At 47.4% G+C, this 23,786-nt stretch overlaps 1 protein-coding gene across 1 annotated transcript in view; it reads left to right on the forward strand.

Annotated features, from left to right (window-relative positions):
- Positions 1-23,786, forward strand: part of RASGEF1C (RasGEF domain family, member 1C) — a 25,647-nt gene extending 1,861 nt beyond the window's left edge. The window contains exons 3-14 of the mRNA XM_010161104.1: positions 1-78; positions 2,594-2,731; positions 7,304-7,516; positions 9,591-9,665; positions 13,242-13,337; positions 14,376-14,478; positions 14,574-14,653; positions 15,276-15,371; positions 20,483-20,578; positions 21,399-21,522; positions 23,271-23,343; positions 23,762-23,786. The exon at positions 1-78 is cut by the window's left edge and continues 30 nt beyond it. Of these exons, the coding sequence (XP_010159406.1) occupies positions 1-78; positions 2,594-2,731; positions 7,304-7,516; positions 9,591-9,665; positions 13,242-13,337; positions 14,376-14,478; positions 14,574-14,653; positions 15,276-15,371; positions 20,483-20,578; positions 21,399-21,522; positions 23,271-23,343; positions 23,762-23,786 (1,197 nt within the window). The remainder of the gene's footprint in view (positions 79-2,593; positions 2,732-7,303; positions 7,517-9,590; positions 9,666-13,241; positions 13,338-14,375; positions 14,479-14,573; positions 14,654-15,275; positions 15,372-20,482; positions 20,579-21,398; positions 21,523-23,270; positions 23,344-23,761) is intronic.

Genomic DNA, 23,786 nt, shown 5'->3' on the forward strand with positions numbered 1-23,786 from the left:
GAACCCCATGAGCTTTTGTCCCGAGTTTGTCACAAGTGCATTGAGCAGCAGCGGCTGGACGACCCCGTGCTGGACAAGGTTAGTCTTACAGTGGAAAAACGTGAGGTGTTTTCCATGGGCAGCGTCTGTGGTGCTGTGGAGTGTCCTTTGCCTCTCTTTGGACTGAACGAAACTTTCTCATGAGGGATGACGGTTGTTGCTGAGATCCTGACATTGAGGTGTCCTATTACCCATTTCCAAGAGCAGTGCTCCAGGCACTAGTCACTTCAAATCTTCTTCTAATTTTCCTTTTCCTCCTGTCCTCAGTCTTCCCAGGTGACTTTCCTTCTTAACTTCTTTAAGGCTCTGATGAAGCCTGCGGGATGCAAGGAGGTAGGACGTAAACCTCGCTCACTGTCACTTGCAGATGTCGACACGCCGCTCTCCTCCCCGTTTTTACTTCATGTGTCTGCCCTTTTGCTGTCTTGCTGCTGGTACAGGAGTATTTCCTCTTGGCCTTACCTGTCACTTTGAACGCTACGTAACGGCACGCAGCTGCCCGCTGCCGTCCCGCCGCCGGCGCTGACAGAGCGCCCGCGCAGCCCTGCTGCAGAGCGGCGCTGTCTGGCACACCGGGAGCGAGTGGAAGCTGTAGTGAGGCCGTGACAAGCTTACGGAATGCGAAAATCCAAGCTGTAACTGCGTCGGCACTCCTGTTTTGCCGTAGGGACTGTGCAGACTGATACGGTGTGTGAGAACCATGTGTGCATCCTCTGGCAGTTCCACAGACGCTACGGTGGAGATGGATCCTGCTGGATGCTGCTCAGGGCTGGATTCTGCCCAGGCTCTCCTGGGTGCATTGATGAGGGCCTGTCCAGTACCTTTCCTGGGGCAGGAGATGCATCTTCGGTGCAGTAGAGGGAAGAAGAACCTGCATTAGTTGCAACCCTCCAAAACCCCTAAATTCTGAAATGACTCTGAAGATCAGCATTTCCAGCTTTGAAGCAGTATTTTTGGCATCAAATACTGAATCACCAGCATCTGAACACGTGCTCTTGTTTTTGCCCCGGCGACTGGTTGTGTGAGGACCAGGAGCTCTGCCCTGACTGTGGGGAGCAGTCGGCTGGACTACGCAGGAATTGGGTGCTTGAGTTGCCTACACCGTCCACGTTAATAGAAAAACCTCTATGAGGTGCAGCATCCAAAACAGTTTCTATGAGGTGTGATGAGTTCTGTTCTCCAATACTGCGGCAGATGCAAATTTAGGAGGGTTAACAGCTGAGCATTGCAAAGTTTTGCTGCTCGTTAAACTTTACAAGACATGAGAAACATTACCGTAGGAGGAAGATCTCCCAGCATTTGGGACTGGCCTGTCGTACCACCGAGTCGGTGAGACGCAGCTGATGTTGCGCTCCCGAGAGCGGGGCTGACTTTGAAGCTTCGCACACGAGCGACCTCCCGTGTGACTCGCACAAAGCCCTCTCCTCCGGTTGGTAACGGCGGTTTACACAGCTGGAGCAAATGCCTCCCCGGACCTTGGTAGTTTGCAGCGAGCTCTCCCTTAGCAGCCACCTGCTCGTCTGGGAGCGCGAGCGTAATGCTAGCTGACAGCAGTTATTTTTAGAGATGGTGGAAGGCTGAAATATGCGTCTTAACCACCTTGGTTGAAAAGCAGAGAGCTGTGGAGCTCAAGAGTATAATTTTTCCTGATTACAGGGTACACTTCAACTACAGTACGTAGGCTGCAGAAGAAGGCTGTTTGTTTTGGGCTGTGTGTTCTGTAAATAAAAATACAGTTTGTTGTTTAACGCAATTTCCTTTTCACGTGTTCCTGAATAACGGAGGCTGGAAGCTTTGGAAGTAGCTGCACTGGCCATCTTTTGAGATAATACTGGTGCACCAAATGTGCTGTTCCCCACGTTTCCCTCCTTGTCCATATCTTCCCCTTGCTGCATTTTCAGATAAATCTACCCCAAAAGTAAAGTGGGCATCAGCTGTGTGTTACGAGTGGGTGTCCTTGTTCTGTCCTGACCTTGAGCTCACGTGGGAAGAGAGCAACATTATCTGTAGCCCAGCTGAAGTTACCAAAGTCGGGGCATTTTGGCCATCTTTTCTCCCTCATGTCACATCTGCCAGTGGTCACTAAGCAGTTTTTTAATATGGCAAGAAAGCAAAAAACTCACCTCTTTGTTGGTCAAGAAATGCACTGCAATCAGTTTTTCAGGGAAGGATCAAAGTGTAGGAGGGGCTGTAAGTAGAACAGGGTAGAACATGTTCAAATGAGCGAAAAGGCCAGATGTTTTTTAAAAAGGTATAAGGGTTGCCCCAACGAAATGTCTGTCCAGCTGTGACCTGGCCACTTGCCTGTGCAGAGCATTGGAATCTGCATGTAGGACCAGGCGTTTGTGCCTGCACCGAAGTACTGGGATACTCCGCATGCCCCATACGCCGTTTGTGTGCCACACTGCGTGCAGGTGTGGAGATTTTGCAGGTGCAACCGTTAGTTCCTTCTTCGAAAATCTGGCACTACTTTTAGTGAGATACATATTTCCTGAGAGACTTCAAGGAATAAACACATTTAAATCCCTGTTCATCATTCTGGTTTCCATTTCAGGCACGGATCAGAAAATTTGGACCCAAAATCTTACAGTTGCTGACAGAGTGGACAGAGACGTTCCCGTATGACTTTCAGGAAGAGTGGATGATTGGCCATCTGAAAGACATGATTCACAGGATAGCCCCATGTGATGAGGTGAGGATGTCTGACGTGGGACGTTGTGGGGATACGATGTTCATTTCCCCTCTTGGTTTCTCCTTTTGCCACATTCTGTTCCGTATCTCTTCCTGGGAACTCTTACAGTTTTGTTCCTCTCTGATGGTTACAACCTGTAGTAGCTTCCCTGAAAGCCACATCTCTCAGTTTAGGTACCCCTGTGGCAGTGACATGGGGACACACTGGAGTGACCAATGGAGTTTCTCCGCTGCACATCGAATTGTAGGAGAATGACATTCCCATTTCACAGATGCTTCTCTGGGAGCGTCGAAGCGAAAGCAGCCAGCAGTGTGCAGCGTGCAGGGCAGAACTCGGGCTGGCGTTCAAATGCACGAGCCATGTGTGTGGCAGAGCAGGACACAGCGAATGGAGCCTCTGGGAGACCTGCTTGCAAGTTCAGGTGGCTGAATCCCATAAATTAATTCAGAAACATTAAAAATCCCCAAAGTCCATGGAAATAATAAGGATAAGAGCAAATAGTATATAGGGAGTCTGTAATTACTCCTAGGTTAACCGCGGGATGTGGAAGAATTCGGTTCCGTTGGCTACATCAAGGCCTGGCCTGGCTTCAGGCCACAGATGAGTGCAATTCAGTACAGCAAAAAACGCACACGAGTCCAAGAAAGAGAGGGGTGGAGAGAAGAGACTGAATTAGCAGTGTTGCAGCACGACGGAAATGAAATTGGACCCTCTTACCCACAGGAAACATGAGAGAAATGGAAGCAGCTGCTCGCGGGTCGGGCCGGCATCGCGGCTGGCACTTCGGGGTGGCTGGAAGCTGGCATGGCTTGGCTGGCTGGGCTGCGCAGCCCGTGGCAGAGAAGGGGTGGAAGGGGAAGCTGCCTGACACTGATGGAAGTGAAAGGAACGCGAAGGACTTTAAGAAAGCCACGGTGGCCCCAATTTCATTGACCAGAGCAGCAGAACTTCTCCCTCAAGGGGAAGAGGCAAGGAACTTGCTCCTGACAACCACCAAAAAAGGTGCCTTGCAGCCCTTTGGCATCTCATGTGAGAGAAACCCATACAGACCCCCCAGAACCATGTCCAGTGGAAAGAAGGAACCAGCCAAAGGGCAGAGAACAGGGGGTTTATGGGTGCTTTTTAAAAGCAGTAGCTGCCCTGGTGAAGAGCCATAAATGCTAAAAATCAACTTGCATGCAAAGGAATAGCTTATTTGCCTAACCTGAGGAAAGAGCCACACGCCTTCGCTCAGGACTGGGCATAGCTGTGTACCGAGGCTTATGGGTGCCTGGGGGGGAGCAAATCATTGGTTTTCAAATATTCGAGGCACTATAATTGCAAGCGATTATGCCTGAGCTAATCAATAATTAAAGAAACAGCTCATATCCTGCAAATGCAAATTCCCTATTTTTTAAGGGACAGCACGAAGAGCAATGGTGCCCATTAGTTGTTTGGAAGAAAGTTGTTCCCATTGTGGATCACAGAAATTGAAGATTGGAAGATTTATGAGGTCGTCTAGTCCATGTAGGTTAATGCAGGGTTTTCCCTGCCGTGGATGCTCCTGTCCTCTGCAGAGTCCACTTTCTAAAGGCTCTGTGATGTGCTTAGGAAGGTGTCCATGCTGAGAAGCATTTCTTAGTAAGTGCTGTGATTTGCATTTAGACTTAGAAATTTTAATTAAAATCTGAGCTCCTAAGCCACCTGCTGAGGCCTGCCGTCTTCTGAGGAACCTGCCCAGTGAAGAACGAAACCTTTTCTTTAAATATTAAACAGCAGTACGCTGCTTTTGACTGCTAATGTGGCAGTGAGGTGGTGTCGGTTGAGAGAGTCCAGCACGCAGCCCCGGGATGATGGGGGGTCACTTTGTGGCGAGGTAATTACCAGCATATTGAAGTTAATGAACAATGTTGTTTTCACTTCATGAACGTAGTTTAAAGAAGGCAGGAAATGCTTTTAAAAGGGCAAAAGCAGGATTTTACTTTTCTTTTTTTTTTTTTTTTTAATTTCTCCCCCAACATGCACAGAAAAGCTTTCTAGGCAAGGGTGCACCCAACCAGTTCTCAGTGAGTCTCTTCTAATTTCTGAATAATCTTTTTTGTGTCCATTAAGTGTCTCTCTTATTTCATCCCTTATGAGGTGGTTAGCTTACCTGAGTCTCTGTTGACTGTTCTCTGTATCTTACTATGCCGTATTCCCTACAAAACTAGGTGAAACTAGACCTCTTGACAAGGACCTGTTGAAAGTCAGGCTAATACACGTGTCTTCCAAGCAGTTAGATGCTGCTTTTGGCTTTTCATCCAAACAGTGAAGAATTTGATACTGCGCTGACATGGCAAGTCCAAGATTTCTCATCCAAACTCCTTTTTGAAAGACATCTGGGCTTTCAGCTCAAAGTTTTTTAGCCAAATGTTTTATGTGCTGTAGAAGACTTGGATTTCAGCGCCGTGCCTGCCCCCACCCCAGAATTCATTTCCCTGTTTACAAAATATGTTCCCAAAGCACGAGATACGTCAGGATTTGAATTTGCACTGAAAAATAGGATGCCGTTGATAGAGCTTGATAAGCCGTGCTGAGATTCGCAAACACACCTGGATGCAACCCGGAGAAATATTTCGGTGGTGCTGAGTAGTTAGGGTCCAGCGCGGTATTTGTAAATCACAGGTGTGACCATCTGTTTGCATGAGAGTTACATGAAGAGGGCCGGTAGTCTGTCGTCCCTGGAGCTAGTATACATCAGGAACAGACAAAATTGAAAAAAATGGTTTTTACGTTTTCTAACAATTATTTAAATTATTTATTTTTACATCTTCCTCACTCAATTTTTCACTCCTCCTTTGTGATTTGCTTCCAAATACGACGTGTTGTCATTCTCCAAGACAAGTCCCTCCTGCCTTCTAGGCACTTGCTTCGTTCGGGGTTTATCAGCTCTGTTTAGCGAAGGAGCCCGAGTACCTCCCGCTCGCCCATCCCACGTTCCTTGCGTGAAGTGAGCGGTTCCTCACCAGTGTGCAACCTTCCGCTAGAGAAGCCGTGTGACAGTGTTACAGCAGAAGTTGAGGCACTTGGGGTGTTGTGAAGGTTTCCAGACCCAGGCTGTAATGCAGACAGGGTGAGCATGAGCATGTTGTTCTTCACTGTGAAGTAGTAGGAGATGCTACTCCCAGCGTGCAGGTGAGAAGAGCACTGAGCACTTTCTGGTCCCTTGAACACCTAGAACAGGGGTGCTGTCAGTGCCTAACACTGAAGACTGTCCACAGGCTACAGAAGTCTGAAGAAGACAACCCCCTAGACCATGGGATTCAGGATTACTTCCCAAGACTTCACGTGGGCACCCATCTTGGAACACAGCGCAGGTGTGTGCTGGCCTTCTTGGGAAGGGGCGCTGCAGCCAAGTCCCTGCTGTGACGGTGAGGACTGCGTGGGGGGTGCTGGGGGATGCATCTGCTGCGTGGCGCAGATGTAACAGAAGAGGGCTTGGTGCCTGCCCTGCTTCCACACTCACAGATTGCGAACTCCTGTTACTGGCAACTCGATGTTCCAAAGTCCTGTTTGTGTGGAGCGGGAGGAGTTATTCCAGTCGTGAGCAACCAGAGGATCTCTCCACTGTGTGTCTTTGTGCTGGAAGAGGGACTGGTAGTAGGCCAACCTGCAAGCTGTTTTCCCAAGTGGCTGTGCTCTTTGACACTGAGCAAGTGCCAACTGCGCACATGCCTCGATGCTCCTTTTCCTGGCTGGGAAAGCCCAAGAGGCCGTGTTCCTCAGCAGGGTACACCCCATGCTCCACATGAGGCTTTTGCCCAAGGACATTTCTGATGAATCCTTGTCTTCGGAGCCCATCCACCAGTTCTCTCCATTATCTCAGTCTTAGGGTGTCTGCATCTGTCAGTCATGACGAGTTGAAGGTGTTTCTGCTGATGCTCCTTGGCCAGCGGCTCCACTCTGTGAAGAGCTGCTCCAGCTCTGAGAAGAACCTGAGCAACTTCGTAATGATCATCCTGCTGAGCCCATGGCTGTGCTTGGAATACGAGATGAGCTTCCTTCAGTAGCGTTTAATATTTTGGATACTGAATACTCAAAGCTACGTGATGCTCAGACCACTCCAGCTGGGTAGCAAGTAGCAGCATGCTGCTGCTGCTCTCAGCTCAGAAGGATGGAGAGAATAGGGTTAAAACATGTCTTGTTCCTAACAGGGGTTGACTAGGCACCACTGACAGGCGGAGCGCTCAGCCAACATGTAGCTGACATGAAGGATAGGTCCTGCACGCTGCTGTGCTCAGAAAGCTGCAGTAACTCATGTCATAGCATTACCTCTCCTCTCATCCCAGTGTTGGCAGGAGCACGCGAGTATCCGTGCCAGCCCAACCCACCAGTCCTGCCGGCCCCTTCTCTTGACTGCAGTCTGCTTCTGTGGTCCAGAGCACAGAACTGTAATTAAGCCAACTGGTTATTCTGAAATAGGCTTGTTGAAAACGAAATGGTAACCTGTTGCTGGCTTAGGAGTGTTTTGCAGAAGGGAAAGTTCAGCATAAAAACACCCCTTTGTCCAGTTCTGCGGGTGGTTTATGTTTCTTTCTCTCCCTGTCTCTCCAGGCCTACTGGAAGAAGATGAATCAGCTTTTGCAAACCCTGAATCAGAAGCTTGCAACCCTCAGCCATGGGCAAGAAGGGATTGTCAAGATCAGTGCTGCTGTCTCTGATAAGCTGGTTGCCTTCAAAAGTAAACCTCCGTCAATCCAGAGAGAAATCCTGAGCGTCTGCAGTGACCCTTACACTCTGGCTCAGCAGCTGACACATGTGGAGCTGGTAAGTGGGAACAGTTCCCAACTTCTGCAGTCAGAGATATTATTTTAAGCCATCAGCTGCTAAGTATTCCAGACACAACCAAAACCTGTCGACACTGCTGCAGCACGTCCCGTGCTCTGTCAGTGCTGCAGCAAGAGCGGGGTTTGACAGATGAAGAGCTGCTTGGGAAGCAGGCTGTCTGTCGGGCTGTTCCTGTGCAGCATGCAGGGGGTCACTTTACTTTTCAGCTTGCTGATCCGTGAAAAGAGAGTCATAGGCACAGGAAAGCCAAGGGGTTCCCACTTCCATAAGGTGCTCTGAGCCCCACAGCCTGAGGGTGCAATTGAAATGGCTGATCGTTAGCCCTTTTATTTATTTGGAAGAATTTTTAACAGTTCAAATCCGTTCCTGCAGATACACAAAGCATCTGAGTTGTCTGATGTGTTTTTCATTCTTCCCTGTGGGACTTCCTGCATGGACATACAAGGGTGTGCAAACATGCCCACGTGCAGTCCTGCTGTTTCCCTCCTCGGACCGCAGCTTGCTCTCAAAGAGGCCTTTGATGGTAATCGCTCCAGTGCCGTCCCAGGATGTTGGAAAGGCTGTTGTGTTGCGCACCCTTCTCCCAGGCTGGATGTCCCCAGGAGAACATAAAACATTGCTGCCACCTGCAGATCTCTTGATGCTGTAATGATTCCCTGCTGCCTGTCCTCCTGTAGACAGTGTTCATCCTTGAGAGGAAGGCTGGAAAAACAAACCATGGAATGGACTGTGGATTGGAGTGAATATCATGGATTTAGCCTTGGCAATCTGAAGGTAGTTGATACTCGGTTTGTCAAGAAGTGGAATAGTTCAGAACCCCCAAATTTAGGATCATGTTCTCACTTTGTTTAGTTTTCAGAACATGCAACTTGGGCTCTGCTTCATATAACTTCAGCCAGAGAGTAGAAGTCCTTCTGCCTGCAGGTTTTTTGCTGCTTTACTTTCCCTCCCTAGTATAACTGTCATCCAGGGGGAGATTCCCTGTAATGGGAGCACTGCTGCACTTTTAAAACTGATGCAGCCAGAGGTTTTCGTTCGACTTCACTGTAATCAATGCTCTCTACCTCCTCTGTACTTTCTTTTCATCGGGTACATCAACTGCTCTGCACTGAAACTGTCTGCAGCTTATTTGTTAGTAAGAATTATTTGCTATTATTTACTAGAAGTTATTTCCTAGGAAGAGTCCTATGCAGTTATCGGTGGCAAGGTGAGAAGCCAAGAAAAATAGCATAGGAGTAGCCATAACATTTTAATTTAAGCAAAACTGCCATTAATTTTATTGTTGCCTGAGTGTTCTAAGTTTGGGCTGTAGGAATTCCAAATACCTGAAATACCTTTGTGGCCTACAACAAATATTTTTTTTTCTAATAACCACATTTAAGGGAATTGAAAAGCCGAATAAGGAGGCCAGTGACACGGCCGGAACTGCCATGTGTGTTCAGGGGGCGGCGGAGATGGGCTGCTCTTTACCAAGAGGGATCTGGATGCGTCATTTACTCCTGTTTTGAGCAATGTAACACCACCGTGGAAGCAAGGCCTCTAGTGTAACCTTTGCAGCTTCAGTGCCTCCCTTCCCCAGGGGCACAGAGCCCCCGCCGCAGGGCATGGCCCAGGTCGGGGATGCAGGGTCAGAGCACTGGGTGTGTGGACGAGCAGCGGGTTTACCGTGGTTACCAGACGGCAGCGTTGCTGCCATTCCAACAGCCGGGAGACACGGCTGTTGAGTAATGCTGGACCACAGCAGCTCTGTTGTAGCGCCAAGCACAAAGCTGAGGTCTGCTGGCTCCCAGATGCAGCCTTGTGCATCCAGCACCTTTCTCTCTGCACAATGGGGAGGGCTCGTACTGTGACTTGTCGGTAATGAGACATTCATACTGCTGAAATAACTCTAATTGTTCTTAGGAATTCTAATGTCTGATGCTGGTTGGCTGTCTACCAGTTCAGTAACACCATTCAGAGCTGATGGACAACAGGGATGTCTTACCAAGAGAAACAGAAGAGATTCTGGGGTGCTTTCTTATTTCTTCCTCTCTCTTTTTTCCCCCTCTAATAGGAAAGGCTAAGTCACATTGGACCTGAGGAGTTTGTGCAGGCGTTTGTACACAAAGACCCTCTGGATGGCACCAAGGTAAGACTTGTCCGCGTGCAAAGTGTCTCCTGTGATCGCTGTTCTCCCTGAACTGATGTGATGAGATTCCTAAGAGCAGAGCGGGGGCCACATGTTGACCGTGGCCAAGCCAGCTGCTGACCTTATTCTCACGGCAAGGATGGGGCCTGTTGGTAGCGCTCGCGCTGGTGGGTCATTGCCATTCCATCCTGCTGAGGGTACGTCCTGGCCTGAGACTGGCCAGCACCCCGATGTTCTGCTTTCTGGCTTGTTCCTCCTAACCTGCTGTGACCAAGGCAGATGGGCTGTGGCTGTACGCAGCCCAGGAATGTCTGGTCCCAGTGTTGAAGGCGCAAAGACTCTGGACGTGATGTAATGCCCGTAGTGTGTGCCCAGACACCGCAGTAATGAGTCAGTGCGTCATGAATCAACGTACTCTTCCCTCTCTACACAATAGCTCTGAACCCAGAGCACCACGGGGAACGGAGTGCCTGATCAGGGCTTCATCCAAAGTCTGGGGAAGCCAGTTGGAGTCTCTCCACTGCTTCAGTGGGGTTTGAAGCAGCATTTCAGTGAGTGCCTTGGTAAGAAAAGAGACTTCCTGGCTGGAGAGGGGGAGTCAGAGATTTCACATACTGCCAGAAAAGAAAGAGGGTGGAAAATTCTTTCTCAGAACCACATGTGGGCTCCCACTGAGATTATACATCACTGGCAGAATTTCATCACTGGATGCTGAACGTAACAGGAAGACCTCTGTTTATAGTGCTGCCCAAAGAGCACCAGAAGAGCTTGTAATGGTGAAAAATGGGATGGATAGATGGATGGCTGAATAAAAAGTGCAACACTGGGCTCTTCCTTCTGTTATGGAGTTATGGAGACTCTGCAGTTGGTTTCAGGGAGAGGGGCGTGGGCAGAGGTGGTGTTTCAAGTATTCTGAGCATTGATCACATCCTTTAGGAAGGAACCCCAGGGTAGCAAAGATGTCTCAGAGACATGAAGTACCAAACCAGGCACAGTGACATTTCAGCGACCTGCTACAGAATTGAGGGACAAGACTGAAAATGAATATTCGTCCTACCTGTTGTGTAGTAAAACAAAAGAGATCATATGAGGGCACTGAATTTGAGTGAATTCTGGAAGAGGGGGAGGGGGGCAGCAGTGAGTGAAATCAAATTGCACGCAGCCATGGAGGGGAAGGGATGCTAAGAGGAAGAAGGAAATGTTCAGCAATAAACTGACGTACGCACAATGCCTGTAGCAGTATCTGGAGTTGCAGAGGCAGGGCCAGCACAGAATGCCACCAGGGTGTGCAGAGATACCGAGACTACAAGGTGAACTTTAGGAAACCTAAACCAAGGTGGATGGGAAGGATTAGAAGGAGAAACAGAGAGCCTGGAAATAATGGTGGGATGGGAAATCCGAACAAATTACCTTGACAGCCCATGACAAGCTGTTTGACAGTTACTCATGTTCTTCGGACACACACCTGAACGCGGAGTGCTGCCCAGTGACAGTTCTGTGACTTCAGTGAAGTGCATAATAAGAGAAAACAGCAGGCGCGAGGCGAGGATGCCCCACTGCGCTGCCGACTTTCCCCGGGGATCTGCTGAGTTAAGGCAAAACGGCCAGAACTTCTTCACACAAGACATGGCACTAACAAATTATTGGGCTTCCAGTTAGCACGGCTGAGGAAAGTAGAGGTAACCAGCAACTTTTCTCCACCCTTTCTCTGGGCTGACCGAAGGTGCCGGCGATGATTTAGGAGAGCCTCTGCACCAGGGTAAGGTACAGCCGAGGGATCGTGTGGGACCTGGCAGAGCGTCGTACGTAGCAGCTCTAACTTTACGTGGAGCGACATACTCCCCGACCCATGGAGACCACCCCGGTTAACCACAGGGAATTGGCTCTGGTCTCAATTCCCTCCAGCTGGAGATGATATTAAACATCTTTCTCGCATGAGGGCTTCAAAAGGCTTCGCTTCTGAATGTTTATCAAGCGCTTCGAGTTGCAGATGGAAGATGCTAGGGAGGTGCTAAACGTTGTTGCCATTTTTAAAGCTTAACCTTTAAAAAGCAGTCTGTTTCTACTTTAACTGTTGCATATTTTTCACAAGTGTTGTGGTGTTAGCGTGGTTCTTGTGCCCTGGCACAGGACAGCAGCATTGAGATGGAAATACAGTATTCAGGATAAAACCTAGGTTTTGTGTACTTTTTGCTGTAACAGGGAAGAAGAAAGACCACAGAGCATGTGAGAAGCAACTGCTGTGGGTAGGCTGGGGCTGCTTTGGGTTTCCTTTGTCTCGTTTGATGTTTACAGGCTGCTGGTTGATACTTTTGGGATGTTTTTAAAATAGATATTTTTAATGTATAGTGGTGCACTGATAAAGTGGCTCTTTGAGATTTGCTCCATGGCATGGCACTGGGATTTCTGTTTCTGAACATGCCTGTGTACAGAATCACAGGTGAATATTTTCTTACTTAGAATTACCTCGGGAATCACGTTAAGGCCCATTTCTTAAGTGGTTTTAGTCACTTGTTTAACTTACATAATATGGGCAATCCTACTGACACTAATGGATCTGTGTTATGCATTGTGGTTTTCTTCTTAATGACATGTATTTATGGCAGCTTTGGGAAATGATCGTCTCAATAAAACAGAAAATCAGCATTCTCTGATACCCTCTAGTGGATGTTGGAGAATGTTCGAATAAACCATGTGAACTCTCCAGTAGAGAGAAGTGTGTCCTAGATGGGCAGCCTAAGAATTTAAGGCTGGGAAAAGGACTTGAATTCTTATAATCCCAAGCAACATCTTCAGGCTGTGTGAACTGCCCTATCGCTCCACTGAAGTCAAATGAGCTGTTCGTGTCAAGGGAACTGGAAGAGGTCAGCCCAGTATCTGCTCCCACAGCCTGTATCGGTTATGGGAGTTTATGTTAAGTTTCATATAAGAAAGTGAAAAATGGGATTCTTCTCATGGCTCCTCTCAATGAGGAATGTGTGGTGTGTAAGTGACCTGTTCAAGAGCAGCCATCAGGACAGAGCTGATCGCTAGAGAGCCTGTTGTCCTGAAAACTCAGGAAGGGAAATAGTTATTTTTCCATAAGGAGTCAACTAGAACTGTGTTTTCTCGTGCTTATCTCTTGCTCACTTCACTCAATTACGGTCTCTCCCCTCCACAGAAGGGCTGTGGGGGATTTTATTTACTGAAGTGAAGGAAGCCCTGGGTGAAAGGCACAAGCGCAGTGTGCTGTGGAAGACAGCGCTCTCTTAGCCGCTCCTGCATATCGCTGATGCGATGCCCCGGCTGTGGATATCCCCGTGAGCAAGCGTCAGTGTCGGTGAACACGTGCTGCAGGCACAACGGGGCTGTTTTCTTTACACCAGTGTGAACTGTGCAGTGTGACGCCCTCAACTAGACCCTCTGCATCTGCCAGCCACCCACCTCCCCCTGACTTTTTGAAAGGGGCCCTTGATGCAGTCTTCCATGTGCAGGAGAGACATCTGGCTAATAATTACCTTTGTGTGGTATTTATCTTGGCAACCTGGCAGCTAACTGAAACAGTTATGTGCCTTTTTGTGCCTTTTTTCTCCTCAGACTTGTTTCAGTGAACAGAAGAAGACGAGTAACCTGGAGGCCTATGTGAAATGGTTCAATAGACTCTGCTATCTTGTAGCCACAGAAATTTGCATGGTGAGTGAAAAGCATGGGGCGTGTTTTATCACGTGCTGAAGTACCAGTTTGAGATCGTACATCAATAAGCAAACCTGGGATTTATTTCTTCTGACCTAGCTAAGGCACCTGACGGTAAGTTCTAGTGCTACTGCACTCGCCGAAGCAACCTGATAAACGACAGCACGTCGCAAAGCAGAGCTGGCGACACACAGGAGCAGCACGGTTCTCGTGATGTAGTAGGAGCACAGTGTGGGATAATGAACCCTGCAGGGAAAAAGAGAGGAAAAAATGCCTTGAATTATCCTGTGAGATTTCTGCTGGAAAAGATTCTAGTGGAGCAGTATTTGTTATCTGTCATCCTGAGGCTCTGTTGTGCATGTGAATTCCCACTGCATGGTTTTGTCCTGCTGCCCGTTACTGTAGCTGTGACCAGTGGGGTTTTAACTTGGTAGTGGTTTTATTTTGTTTAAGTTGGCCCTGTCAAAATGAGATGAATGTTTCATCCTTTGAAAAGGCTGCGGAAGGGAGGAATAGTGATGGTATAACAGTTTTGATAGCCCATGACTCACAAGCGTTACCACTGGAAGATCATCTTTGGGAAAGGTGGGTTGATGCCAGGCCAGTCACAACGCGTATTTAAAATGCAGGCCATGTTGCCGAAAGGGCCAGAGGAGGGAAAAGGGATTAATACAGAGAAACACAGTCTTTCTGGGACAAAGATGCTGCTGTTGGATGGGTGTAGAATCCTGCCCTTAGGGAAGTCTGCTGATGTGCCCACTGACTTGAGGGAGGCCAGCAGGGAGCTGAGGCACCGCTTCAGAGCTGTTTGGGCTGCCTGGGAATCACCATGAATTCCTTCTGTGTCTCTGCAATGACAGCTGTGCTTTTAGAGACTGCCAGTCACCAGCACCCGCTGGATTGCTGGAACAGAACTAGGACCAGTGGCTGACAGCAGCTGACCCAAACTGTGTGTGGGCCGTGTATGTTACAAATACCTAAGGTGCCCTCCAATTCTGAATATGCTCATTACAGATTCTCGTTTATTTTAATTTGCAGCCTGCAAAAAAGAAACAGCGAGCACAAGTCATCGAATTCTTCATTGATGTTGCCCGAGAGTGCTTTAACATAGGGAATTTTAATTCGCTGATGGCAATAATTTGTAAGTACAGCTTCTAACCAGGTGTCTCCATCAGCTGTCACGGGTGAAAAGGGGAAACCTGACTCACCAGGGCTTTCTCTTCTTCTTTCTCGTAGCTGGGATGAACATGAGTCCAGTTTCCAGGCTAAAGAAGACTTGGTCAAAAGTGAAAACAGCCAAATTTTTCATTCTCGAGGTAAACCAAAAAAAAAAAAAAAAGAATAAGTGCTGATACTGCTTGAATTATAGTCTGGATTTTGTTGTTGTTGTTTGGGGATTTTCACATCTTCATCCAGGTATGAGATGCCTGTGGGTGTGTTTCCAGGCAGAGGGCCAGATTCTGGCTGAAGTTTCCCAGGTGCTGATAGATACATAGAGGGGAATCAGAGCACTCAAATAAATAGGAGGAGGAGGAAAAATGCAAAAATGTGAGCTTATATGCAAGCCATAGTGTTTCCACTGATGCCACTTTTGTTTGGCCACAGACACAATGCTGAGTGTAGAGCTCCCAAGCTTGGACATCGAGTGAAAAAGGTCCGCGGTGCTTTTTTCTGTTGAGGACCCCAAGATTTGGCTTATGTGTAGTCCATAGCCTTCACATAAAAGCCCAGTAAGCTGTTACTAGGAGAATCATAGGTGCAAACAGCTATGATCTGTGGATTTCTCATTGTGTCCTTGGCTCACGGGGCTTTGTGCGTCTGTGGAGTTTTGAAGATGCAGGCTGGGCTCTGTTCAGGGCTTGCTCCAGCTGAGGGTAGAGTTTTCTTCAGCGGACGCAGGTCGCTTTCTAACCAACGTGTCTTCTTCTGTGCATCCAGCACCAGATGGACCCTACTGGTAACTTCTACAACTACAGGACAGCACTGCGGGGGGCTGCTCACCGGTCACTCACCGCACACAGCAACAGGGAGAAGGTAGGTGTGACCGTGTCTGGCTGAGCTCCAGAGGGGTGCTGCGCGTTGCTGCTGAGTGCCCGCTGCTCACTCGATGCGAACGCTTTCCTCCCTGCCACAGGGTACCAGCGCAAGGCTTGTGCACTGCCAATGTCACTGGGTGGCTGAAAGGAGTCTGAAATGGATCACAGGGCTTTTGTGGGCTTGTGCTCCCAGACGCTGGGGAGCTAGGGAGGGCAGGACACGCAGCAGGGAGGATTTTGGTGCAAGTATCTCTGTATCCTGTGAAAATCCGCATTGATCGGAGAACCTGATGGAACACGTGTTCCAGACTAAAACAACTTTTGTTTTGGTGGGGAGCATCAGCCTGGCAGGCCCAGGTGGAGCTGTGCTTCTGTTACAGCGGTGCCTGCCAGGCCTCTGGGCAGACAGGCCCCTGTTGTGCAGAGTGAGCTGAGGTGGAGAGCGGGGGCACAGCACTCCGAGATGAGGTGGATCTCCATTCACACTAGGGAGAGGTGACTTGCCACAGGTCCTGCGAAGAAGTCTGGTCTGAATTCACTGCAGGAAATTTGGGGTGAAAGTCTGTCCTCGTGAATTTTCATTTCATTGGGTTGTTGCTGCCATCTCGGTGAGCAAATACTGAGGTGTTTCATCAGTGTTTGTGGCTGAACATAGCTTTCTGATGTCGCTGATGCTGCAGAAATCAGATGGATGAGATGTAGTGCAGGATCCTCCTGCTTTGTGCCGCAGTGTGCTTCTTGTTCATCTTCTTACTTCTCCATTCAATTGTCTTTATTTTCTTTCGGTTTATGAAAGAGGGTAAATAAATGGGTAATCTCTGCACAAAGCATGGCAAAGGTAAAGTAGATACTGCCTGAACAAGCCTAGTAGGGAATTCCGTATTCATTGACTAGAGGAGCCAGGGCAGGTGCTAATCTCACGTCCCTGTAAACTCGATGTAAATCTGCTGAAGCTAATGGAATCTCGCAGCATTTACAATGAAATGAGATCAGCATCTGGCGCAGCTGACTCAGCTGCAATGGGACTACGCTGGGTTGTTCTGAAAAGCACTTGCCTGTGCAAAGAAGAGACAATGGCTTTGGTTGTGACTGGCAGAGAAACTCTCGGAACACACGCAGCAGCGAGGACCTGTCAGTCTGAGATGCTTCTGCAGTTTAGTTCTCCTGTGACTGTCATTTATATTCAAACCAGTTGCTTTATTGTTGAACTTAATTTCCTGTGGAAGGTAGCAATCTGTCATATCTCTACCCCTAGCTGGTTCACACTGAGGGCAGAGAGATTATGAGATTGAAAGGAATCTGTTTTACCTATGAAAAAGTCCACATTCTGTGTCCCTTGCGTAGATAACATTAATTCAAGAAAATGCTCAAGCACATGATTTGGTAGCTACTCACACTGGCTATTTTACAGTATCAGAGACAACAGATTGTGTAATTCCTGCGACAACAGATTGTGTAATCCCTGCTGTAGGAATTAATGAAATTTGTTTCTTTTTATAAGATAATCAGTTATTTATTTTAATGAGTTTGAATAAAAGTGAAAGAACACGATCACTTTTTTCATAAAAAACGTTGTTTCTTGGCAAACTTATAACAGAGCTTGCTTGGAAGAAAGTTGTTATCTGGAAGCTGAATTGTGCGTACAAGGGTTTGAGATCCCAGTCTCCTCCACCCCTATTCTGACTAGTGGCCACCCCAGCGGTACGGATGGAGGCGTCAGGCCTCAGTCCTTCTGCTTGAGAAGGAAGGCGCTGCGGAGAGAGCGCTTGTCGCAGAGCGACGGACTAAGCTGTGGGTTGTGTCTCGCAGGAAGAAAACCTGCCTGTGGGCTCAGAGGAGCTAATGTTTAACTGGCAACCTCAGCAGAAACATTGCTCTCTCCTCAGGGCTGGTGCTTTGGCTGCTGAGTTTTGAACAGCGCTTGAACAGAAGCACAGCTCAGGGGCTGAATTATATCCTCAGAGGGAGAGAGGGTGAGCCAGTGACCTGCGCCCTCCTCCTACTCTCTGCACACATCTCACCCAAACCCCTCATGTGACACAGGCTTCCGGCACAAAGAGCACGGCCTGATTCATCACCCGCTCCGTCCTCAGCCTCAGGATGCTCTGCGAGGCTGCTGCACGGGTTGTAGGAGAAAAGGGTCTCAATATACTCATGGAGAATCCCCTGACTTCGCTGTTGCAATCCAACCCTTCTCTCCATGTGTAAAGGGCATAGCTATAACTACTCGTTACTTGTTTGGGAGCAGGGCTGTAAAAAGGCACGGCAAGGCAGCTCTCAAGGCCGAGAGAGGCAATGCAGGGGCAGAAATAAACCTGCCGAAGTGCAGGGTGAGCGAACTGGTAACGAAGGACTGATGGTTTCGTGCAGAATTCAGAAGGGTGTACCCGTTAGGAAGTAAATCTGGTTTCATCTACGCAGTCAGCTGACCCATGCCATCTCCACAATTAAGTCGTTCACTGGGAAAGCCTGCGTCGTGCTAACAACGTTTCTCTGGCTTTGAACTGCTGGGAGCGTGTACAGCGCAGTACTGTGTGTTGTTGCTCTGATGCTGCAGAGGAAGAACATGTCTGGTCTCATTAGCGTTCTCCTTTCTGCAGGAGGCAATTGTCCTTCAGCGTGTGGGTGGGTTGGATGGCACGGGGAGGGAATCAAAAGGGAGTGAAATACGAGTTCCTGGCACTAACCCAGATTTTATGCTAGCAGAGTGCCTGGATTGAAGCCAACATGAGAGTGTAACTATAGCCACTTTTGTCGCTTTTCCTACGGAAATTTGGAAAGCAAAACATACAGGGTAACATTTTTATTGGGGAAATAAATGATGACCCAAAGACAGAAATCCCCTGGAAACATGTAGAGCATTGGTATCCTAGGATGTGTCGCTGACACCTCTTGGATGCGGATGCGAACAAGCTCTGCTCAGCTCTAAGCTGGCTGGTGGCTCTGTAGCTGTACTAGCGTGGCACGGAGCCCGCACTCGTATACCTTCCCGCCCAGCAAGGCTTCTTCTGTGTTCAGTGCCACCAGTGACGGTGACCTAGCTCCCACACAGTGGAGCAGGGCAGGATGAGCTCACATCTGCCTGCAAAAGAGATGTAGGCAGAATCCGGCAGGAATTTCCAGCTGGGGGTCAGTGTCTGGCTCCAGCTCTATCTTTCCACTTTATAAGACTACACTGGTTACGGAGTTACCAGAATTTTTGTCAGAAAACAAACCACATCGGCTGAATTACATTCTTCATCTCAGGCTGATTGATCCAGTTTGGATGGCACAAAACTGAATCCTGAAGCATGCTTAGCTCGGTTTGACTAGAAATTGCTCTACTTCACCGTGGTAGGGGGGCTCAGGATTTTGGGGGGGTTACGCTGCGCTTTGTTTCCATTCCTATATCAGTGGGATGTAGCAGATAATGCCAGTGGCACTTGGAGCGTCAGTCCGAGCTTTTTATGGGCGTTGCACTGACATTACAGAGTTCGTCTGTGGCTGTCCCATAAAAAAGCCAGCGGAGACGCAGATCTTCAGCAGTTTACTGCAGGTGGTATTTTAGCTGAAACAGAAATCAGCTTCCCTTTTCACAGCGTCGGTAGTGGCTTGTGGACTCCCTGCCTCAGTCAGTGGTTTTGGGTCTGTGACTTGCTCGCACTCCGTGTTGCATCGTGAAGGCTGTAGACTGGAAAATAACAGCTGCCAATCCTGTTCTAGGTCCATTTCATATCCCGTTACAGCTGATGTACAGCTTGAGATGGAATAACAGTAGGACGTTAAATACTTAACTAAAGGATTGCTCCCTTGGCTGGCCTTGCACGCCATGAAGGCGCTTGAACTTGGGTGCACACTTCATGAACTACAGTTCAGTTAAGTTACAAATAAACAGTGGAAAATTTTGGACACCCCACCATGCCATGTGCTTTCCTTTAAGTTCATGGTGATAAAGTTTATACTGAGTTTATACTTTACACTATACACGTAGTCAGATGTCGCTGCCACAGGAAAACGCTTACAGAGGTGATTGCTGACCTTATAGCTCAAACCCTCCAACGGCCTTTTTCTACTGCGGTGCTGGTGCTGAAGAGATGGGTAGACTCAGACTTGCTATCGAATCCCAGAGCCTTGGGGCTCAGCTTTGTCATGGACTGGTCCTTTGTGTTATCTTTCTTCTCCTTTGAGTTGTGACTCAAGAGGATCCAGGAAAATCCTGCTGCACTCTGGGTCTCTGCTTAAGTGCTGGAGGGAGATGCACGTCAGGAGCACTGTTGCTACTTTGTGCCGTAGAACATCTGACATCAAATTTATCCCTGCTGCAACTCCATTAATTTTCAAGAGTCTTACCTAGAAGAGGACTTCTATAGCAAATTATGACCTGGCTCTGACAGCTTAGAGAGGCGGCTTGGGTCACTGCTCTATGCCACTTTGCCCTGGGTGACGCCCAGGGCTCATGTCAGCGCTACAGTCACCTCTGTGGCTACTGTTGGTCGTTTCCTATCAACGAACAGTATTTTCAATCCTACTGTCTGCAGTTAATTTGGAAAAGCAGGTTGTACTAATCAGGCACCAGGAAGGAAATCACATGCCACAAGAAGTAGCCGTGCGTGGAGCTGTGGAAAATGAAACAGCTCCTGATTAACTGTAGACAAGTCCCTGGTCATCAAATTTTATTCTGTCTTTCCTTGTTCAGGGACAATTCTGGTTCTTTGTCTCCCAGCTGTCGTTAAATTGCTCGATTTGTGTATTCAACATCTTTGCTTATAAAGACCCAACAGAGAAAGGAAGAGTTGTGCACTTTTATTTTGCTCTTTGCTGTCTGATCTTGTCATCAAACACAACCAGGCTGTTGAGAATGAACTGGGTTAGTAGCGTTTGCTTAGTCGCGTTATTCTGCTCAGTGAACGCCATGTTCAGCTCATACTCGTGTCAGCGTCGATCCTCCTGATGGCTGAAGGTGTCTCTACACCCTGCTGCCCGTAAGCTTGCCTGTCGCCGTACGGCTTCTTAAGCGCATAGCAGGCGGAAAAGTTAGTATTTTTTTCTCCTCTCTCCTGATTGAGTTCTTCTTTCGTGCGGAGAAAATACTGACTGGAAAGATAATAGTTATGTCATTTCTCTTCGCAGATTGTGATCCCCTTCTTCAGCCTGTTGATCAAAGACATTTATTTTTTGAATGAAGGATGTGCTAATCGCCTTCCAAATGGACACGTCAACTTTGAGGTAAGACCTGAAAAATGTGTTTATCTATCCTGTTCTGGCAGCACTGTCTGCCTGCAGTTCCAGTGCAGACAGCAAGGACAGAGTATGCCAAAAGGGACAATCTCAAATGATTGTGTGAACGTTAAACTGATACTAGAATGTCTTTTAAAAGAATTGATATGCATATCTTGTATAAACATTACAGGCAGTTCATCCTTACTTGATGTCGGTTGGCTGCTTAAAATAAAGGGTCAGTAGTATAAATGATTATATTTATGGCTTGGAGAAGATGACTTTTTTTTTCAGAAAATGTGCAAAATGATTTTTCACACACACACACAGAGCAACAAGTCAGTATAAAATGCCTTACACTTAATTTTATCTGTCTTTTGGTTGCATTGAATTTCTCCTTCAGTTATTGGCATTGTGAGAGTGAGAAATACGTAAAAAGCCTGGCATTGTCTTAAATTACATCAAAACAGTTACAAGACCTGAAGCATTGTGAGACGTTGGAGTCTTCCACTTTATGTAATTTATACCTAATTCTGCTCCCTCTTGTTCCATCAAAGTTTATGCCTCTGTTCTTATACATAACCCATAACACTGTTCACAGATTTTCAGTTAAGTGTAAACTGAGTGGGCTTGTAGCACACCCTTTCTTCTCTCTTTCCCCTGGAAATGAACTGTGAAAATGTACCCATCTAAAACATACAAGGTGCTTTTCTCCTAATATCCTGGTGGTTCGCATTAGGGATCCTGGATCCCTGCCTTCTGCTTGGATGTGGTTGTTTTAGTGAGGTAATCTTACTGTTATCTGAGTGGAATGGTTTTATGTTTACAGAAATTTCTGGAACTGGCTAAGCAAGTAGGAGAGTTTATAACATGGAAGCAAGTGGAATGTCCCTTTGAACAAGACCCCAACATCATCCACTACTTGCATACTGCTCCCATTTTTACTGAAGATGGTAAGACTCTCTACAATCTCTAATCTCTGAAAACATGTCTCTTCATCAGCTGTGAATGTCAGCTGTCCCTTAGCCACTCGTTCTGTGATTGATGGAGCCGGAGCTAATCTCTTCTGCAAACCAACACTGTCATCTCCTCAGTGAGCGCGGCCCAGGGCGATGGTAGTCCAGCTGACCTCCTCTGCCGCAGCAAAGAAATGTGTTACCTACAGAGGAGAATTTTTAAGAAAAATCTTCTCTAGTCATTAATGTAAGCTGTAGCTATGAAAGCCCAGTTCTGAAATTGCCTCCGATTTGCTTTTTATACTGGCGTGTCCTCTTCGCTTTGCGTCCAGCCTGTCAGACCGTGTCACTCCCTGTCAGCTCATGTCCGTTCCCTCGTGGTACACTCTCACGCACAGGACTGGCTATAGCTGTGTTCCCACGAGCTGTCCTGGGCTGCGTTTATTTGTTCTTGATCCTATAGGCAGTTTTCTGTAGTAATCCAAGTTAAGCAGACCAGACAGTTGTTACTTCACAGACTACTTCAGAACACAAAATACTGCCTCAAAAATCCTGCCTAGATCCTAAGGACTGCCAGAACAGAAGAATTAATGTGATTCATTTGTACTGGAAGGAGATAGGACAGAGGCATTTATTCTCTTTTTAGGCTCTGAAGGGACAGAAAGTGAAAGTCAGGGCTATCTCAGAAGTGATATTTAAAAGTACAGTTTTCAGGCTGCTGGATCAAAAAAGGGTGACCACAACCCACTAATTGTTTGCAGATTGTCTCTCGTGCCCTCCCCTCTGTCCAGACTGCTTTCCTGAGGTGCCCTTTGCATAAGCCACAGCAGGCCTCCCCTGATAGCCAGGGCAGGTGCAGAGCAGCGAGACCTGCCCTGGGTAAGCGGTGGGAGTGGATGTTGGAGAGATGCAGCAGTGGCTTGGGAAAGGCAGCTGCACCACGCTTGTCACAGTGGGGAGGAATAGTGGGCCAACACCCGAGTATTACAGTGCAGTTGGATTGTAGCACAGGCTTGGATACTGAGATTGTTCCAGCATTAAGGAATAAAGCACCGCCGACCAGTTAAATGAGGAAATGTGTGTTGATGAGGAACGCAAATCACAGCCCACTTAAAAAAATCTGTGAAGACAGGGAGATATTAATGCATCACCAGCTTTTGCAGAGGAGTCTACAGCCTAGACACGCTTTGGTGTCAGAAAATGCATCCTACGCTGCAAAGTTTTGCCGGGAAAAAAAAAAGGACTTGTTTATTTTCTTCTACTGTGTTCCTTCTCTGGTTTCTGTAACTCGTTCTTACCCTGAGGGTGTTTTGTATTTAAGATACCATGTCCCCACAAGCTTTAAAAAGATTGAGGAAGATAAAGTTAAGTCATGGGCATATCCTTAATTTTAAGAATTTATTTGTTTAGCTGTCAGTTCTCACTGTCTCTTAATGTTCATATAGCAGTGCTGCGATGGAGTAAAGAGGCACAGATGTGCAAAACCAGAGACCATTTAACTATAGCATACTGTTGTAAGGTCATGCCAACATATTTTAACTCTGGGCTCCTTTTCTCTTCCATCAAAATGAACCTAACAGCTTTCCAAAGGTAGACGTGAGTAAACATCAGTGACCTGCTGATCAGCAGCTACCTGATGGACCATGAAGTTTTCCAGTTTCTCTTGCTGTGTGGTACAATACAGGAATACAGAGAGGTAGGGGGGTACTGTCGCTGTTGGAATAACACGTATTCACCTTTTCCAGGTTTGTATCTGGCTTCCTATGAAAGTGAAAGTCCAGAAAACCAGACAGAAAAAGACAGGTGGAAATCCTTAAGGTAACCACTTATTTTGTTGTCTCATTTCTAAAGTACCTCCAAAACGCTGCACTGCTAGTCAAAGCTTGTAAAGCGCTGGCGTTGTAAATCTGATCCCTGACGGACGTCCTTCCATTTAATACTAATGTAGAGAGCTGAGGCTGCACTGATAACAGCTAATAGTAATTGCAAATTATCCACCATTTAAAGAATACCCTCCACTAGTGCATTTACACAGTGCTGCACCCATGCAGAAGAGGCCTCGCGTAGATGACAAACGTCCTAGGTTAACTGCATCTTCCTACGGTTTGCATCTCGTATAAGGAATGTATAATGGCTTGGTGGGAGAATCTACAGAGAATGATTTTTAAAAACAAACAGCCCACCTTTATGTTTGCCTTTTTTTTTTTTTCATTGTTCTTATGTTTTAAATTTACAGATCCACTATTTTAGGAAAGACTTGA

Source organism: Eurypyga helias, unplaced genomic scaffold (assembly GCF_000690775.1).
Source record: "Eurypyga helias isolate BGI_N326 unplaced genomic scaffold, ASM69077v1 scaffold11971, whole genome shotgun sequence".
Taxonomy (NCBI): Eukaryota; Metazoa; Chordata; class Aves; order Eurypygiformes; family Eurypygidae; genus Eurypyga; species Eurypyga helias.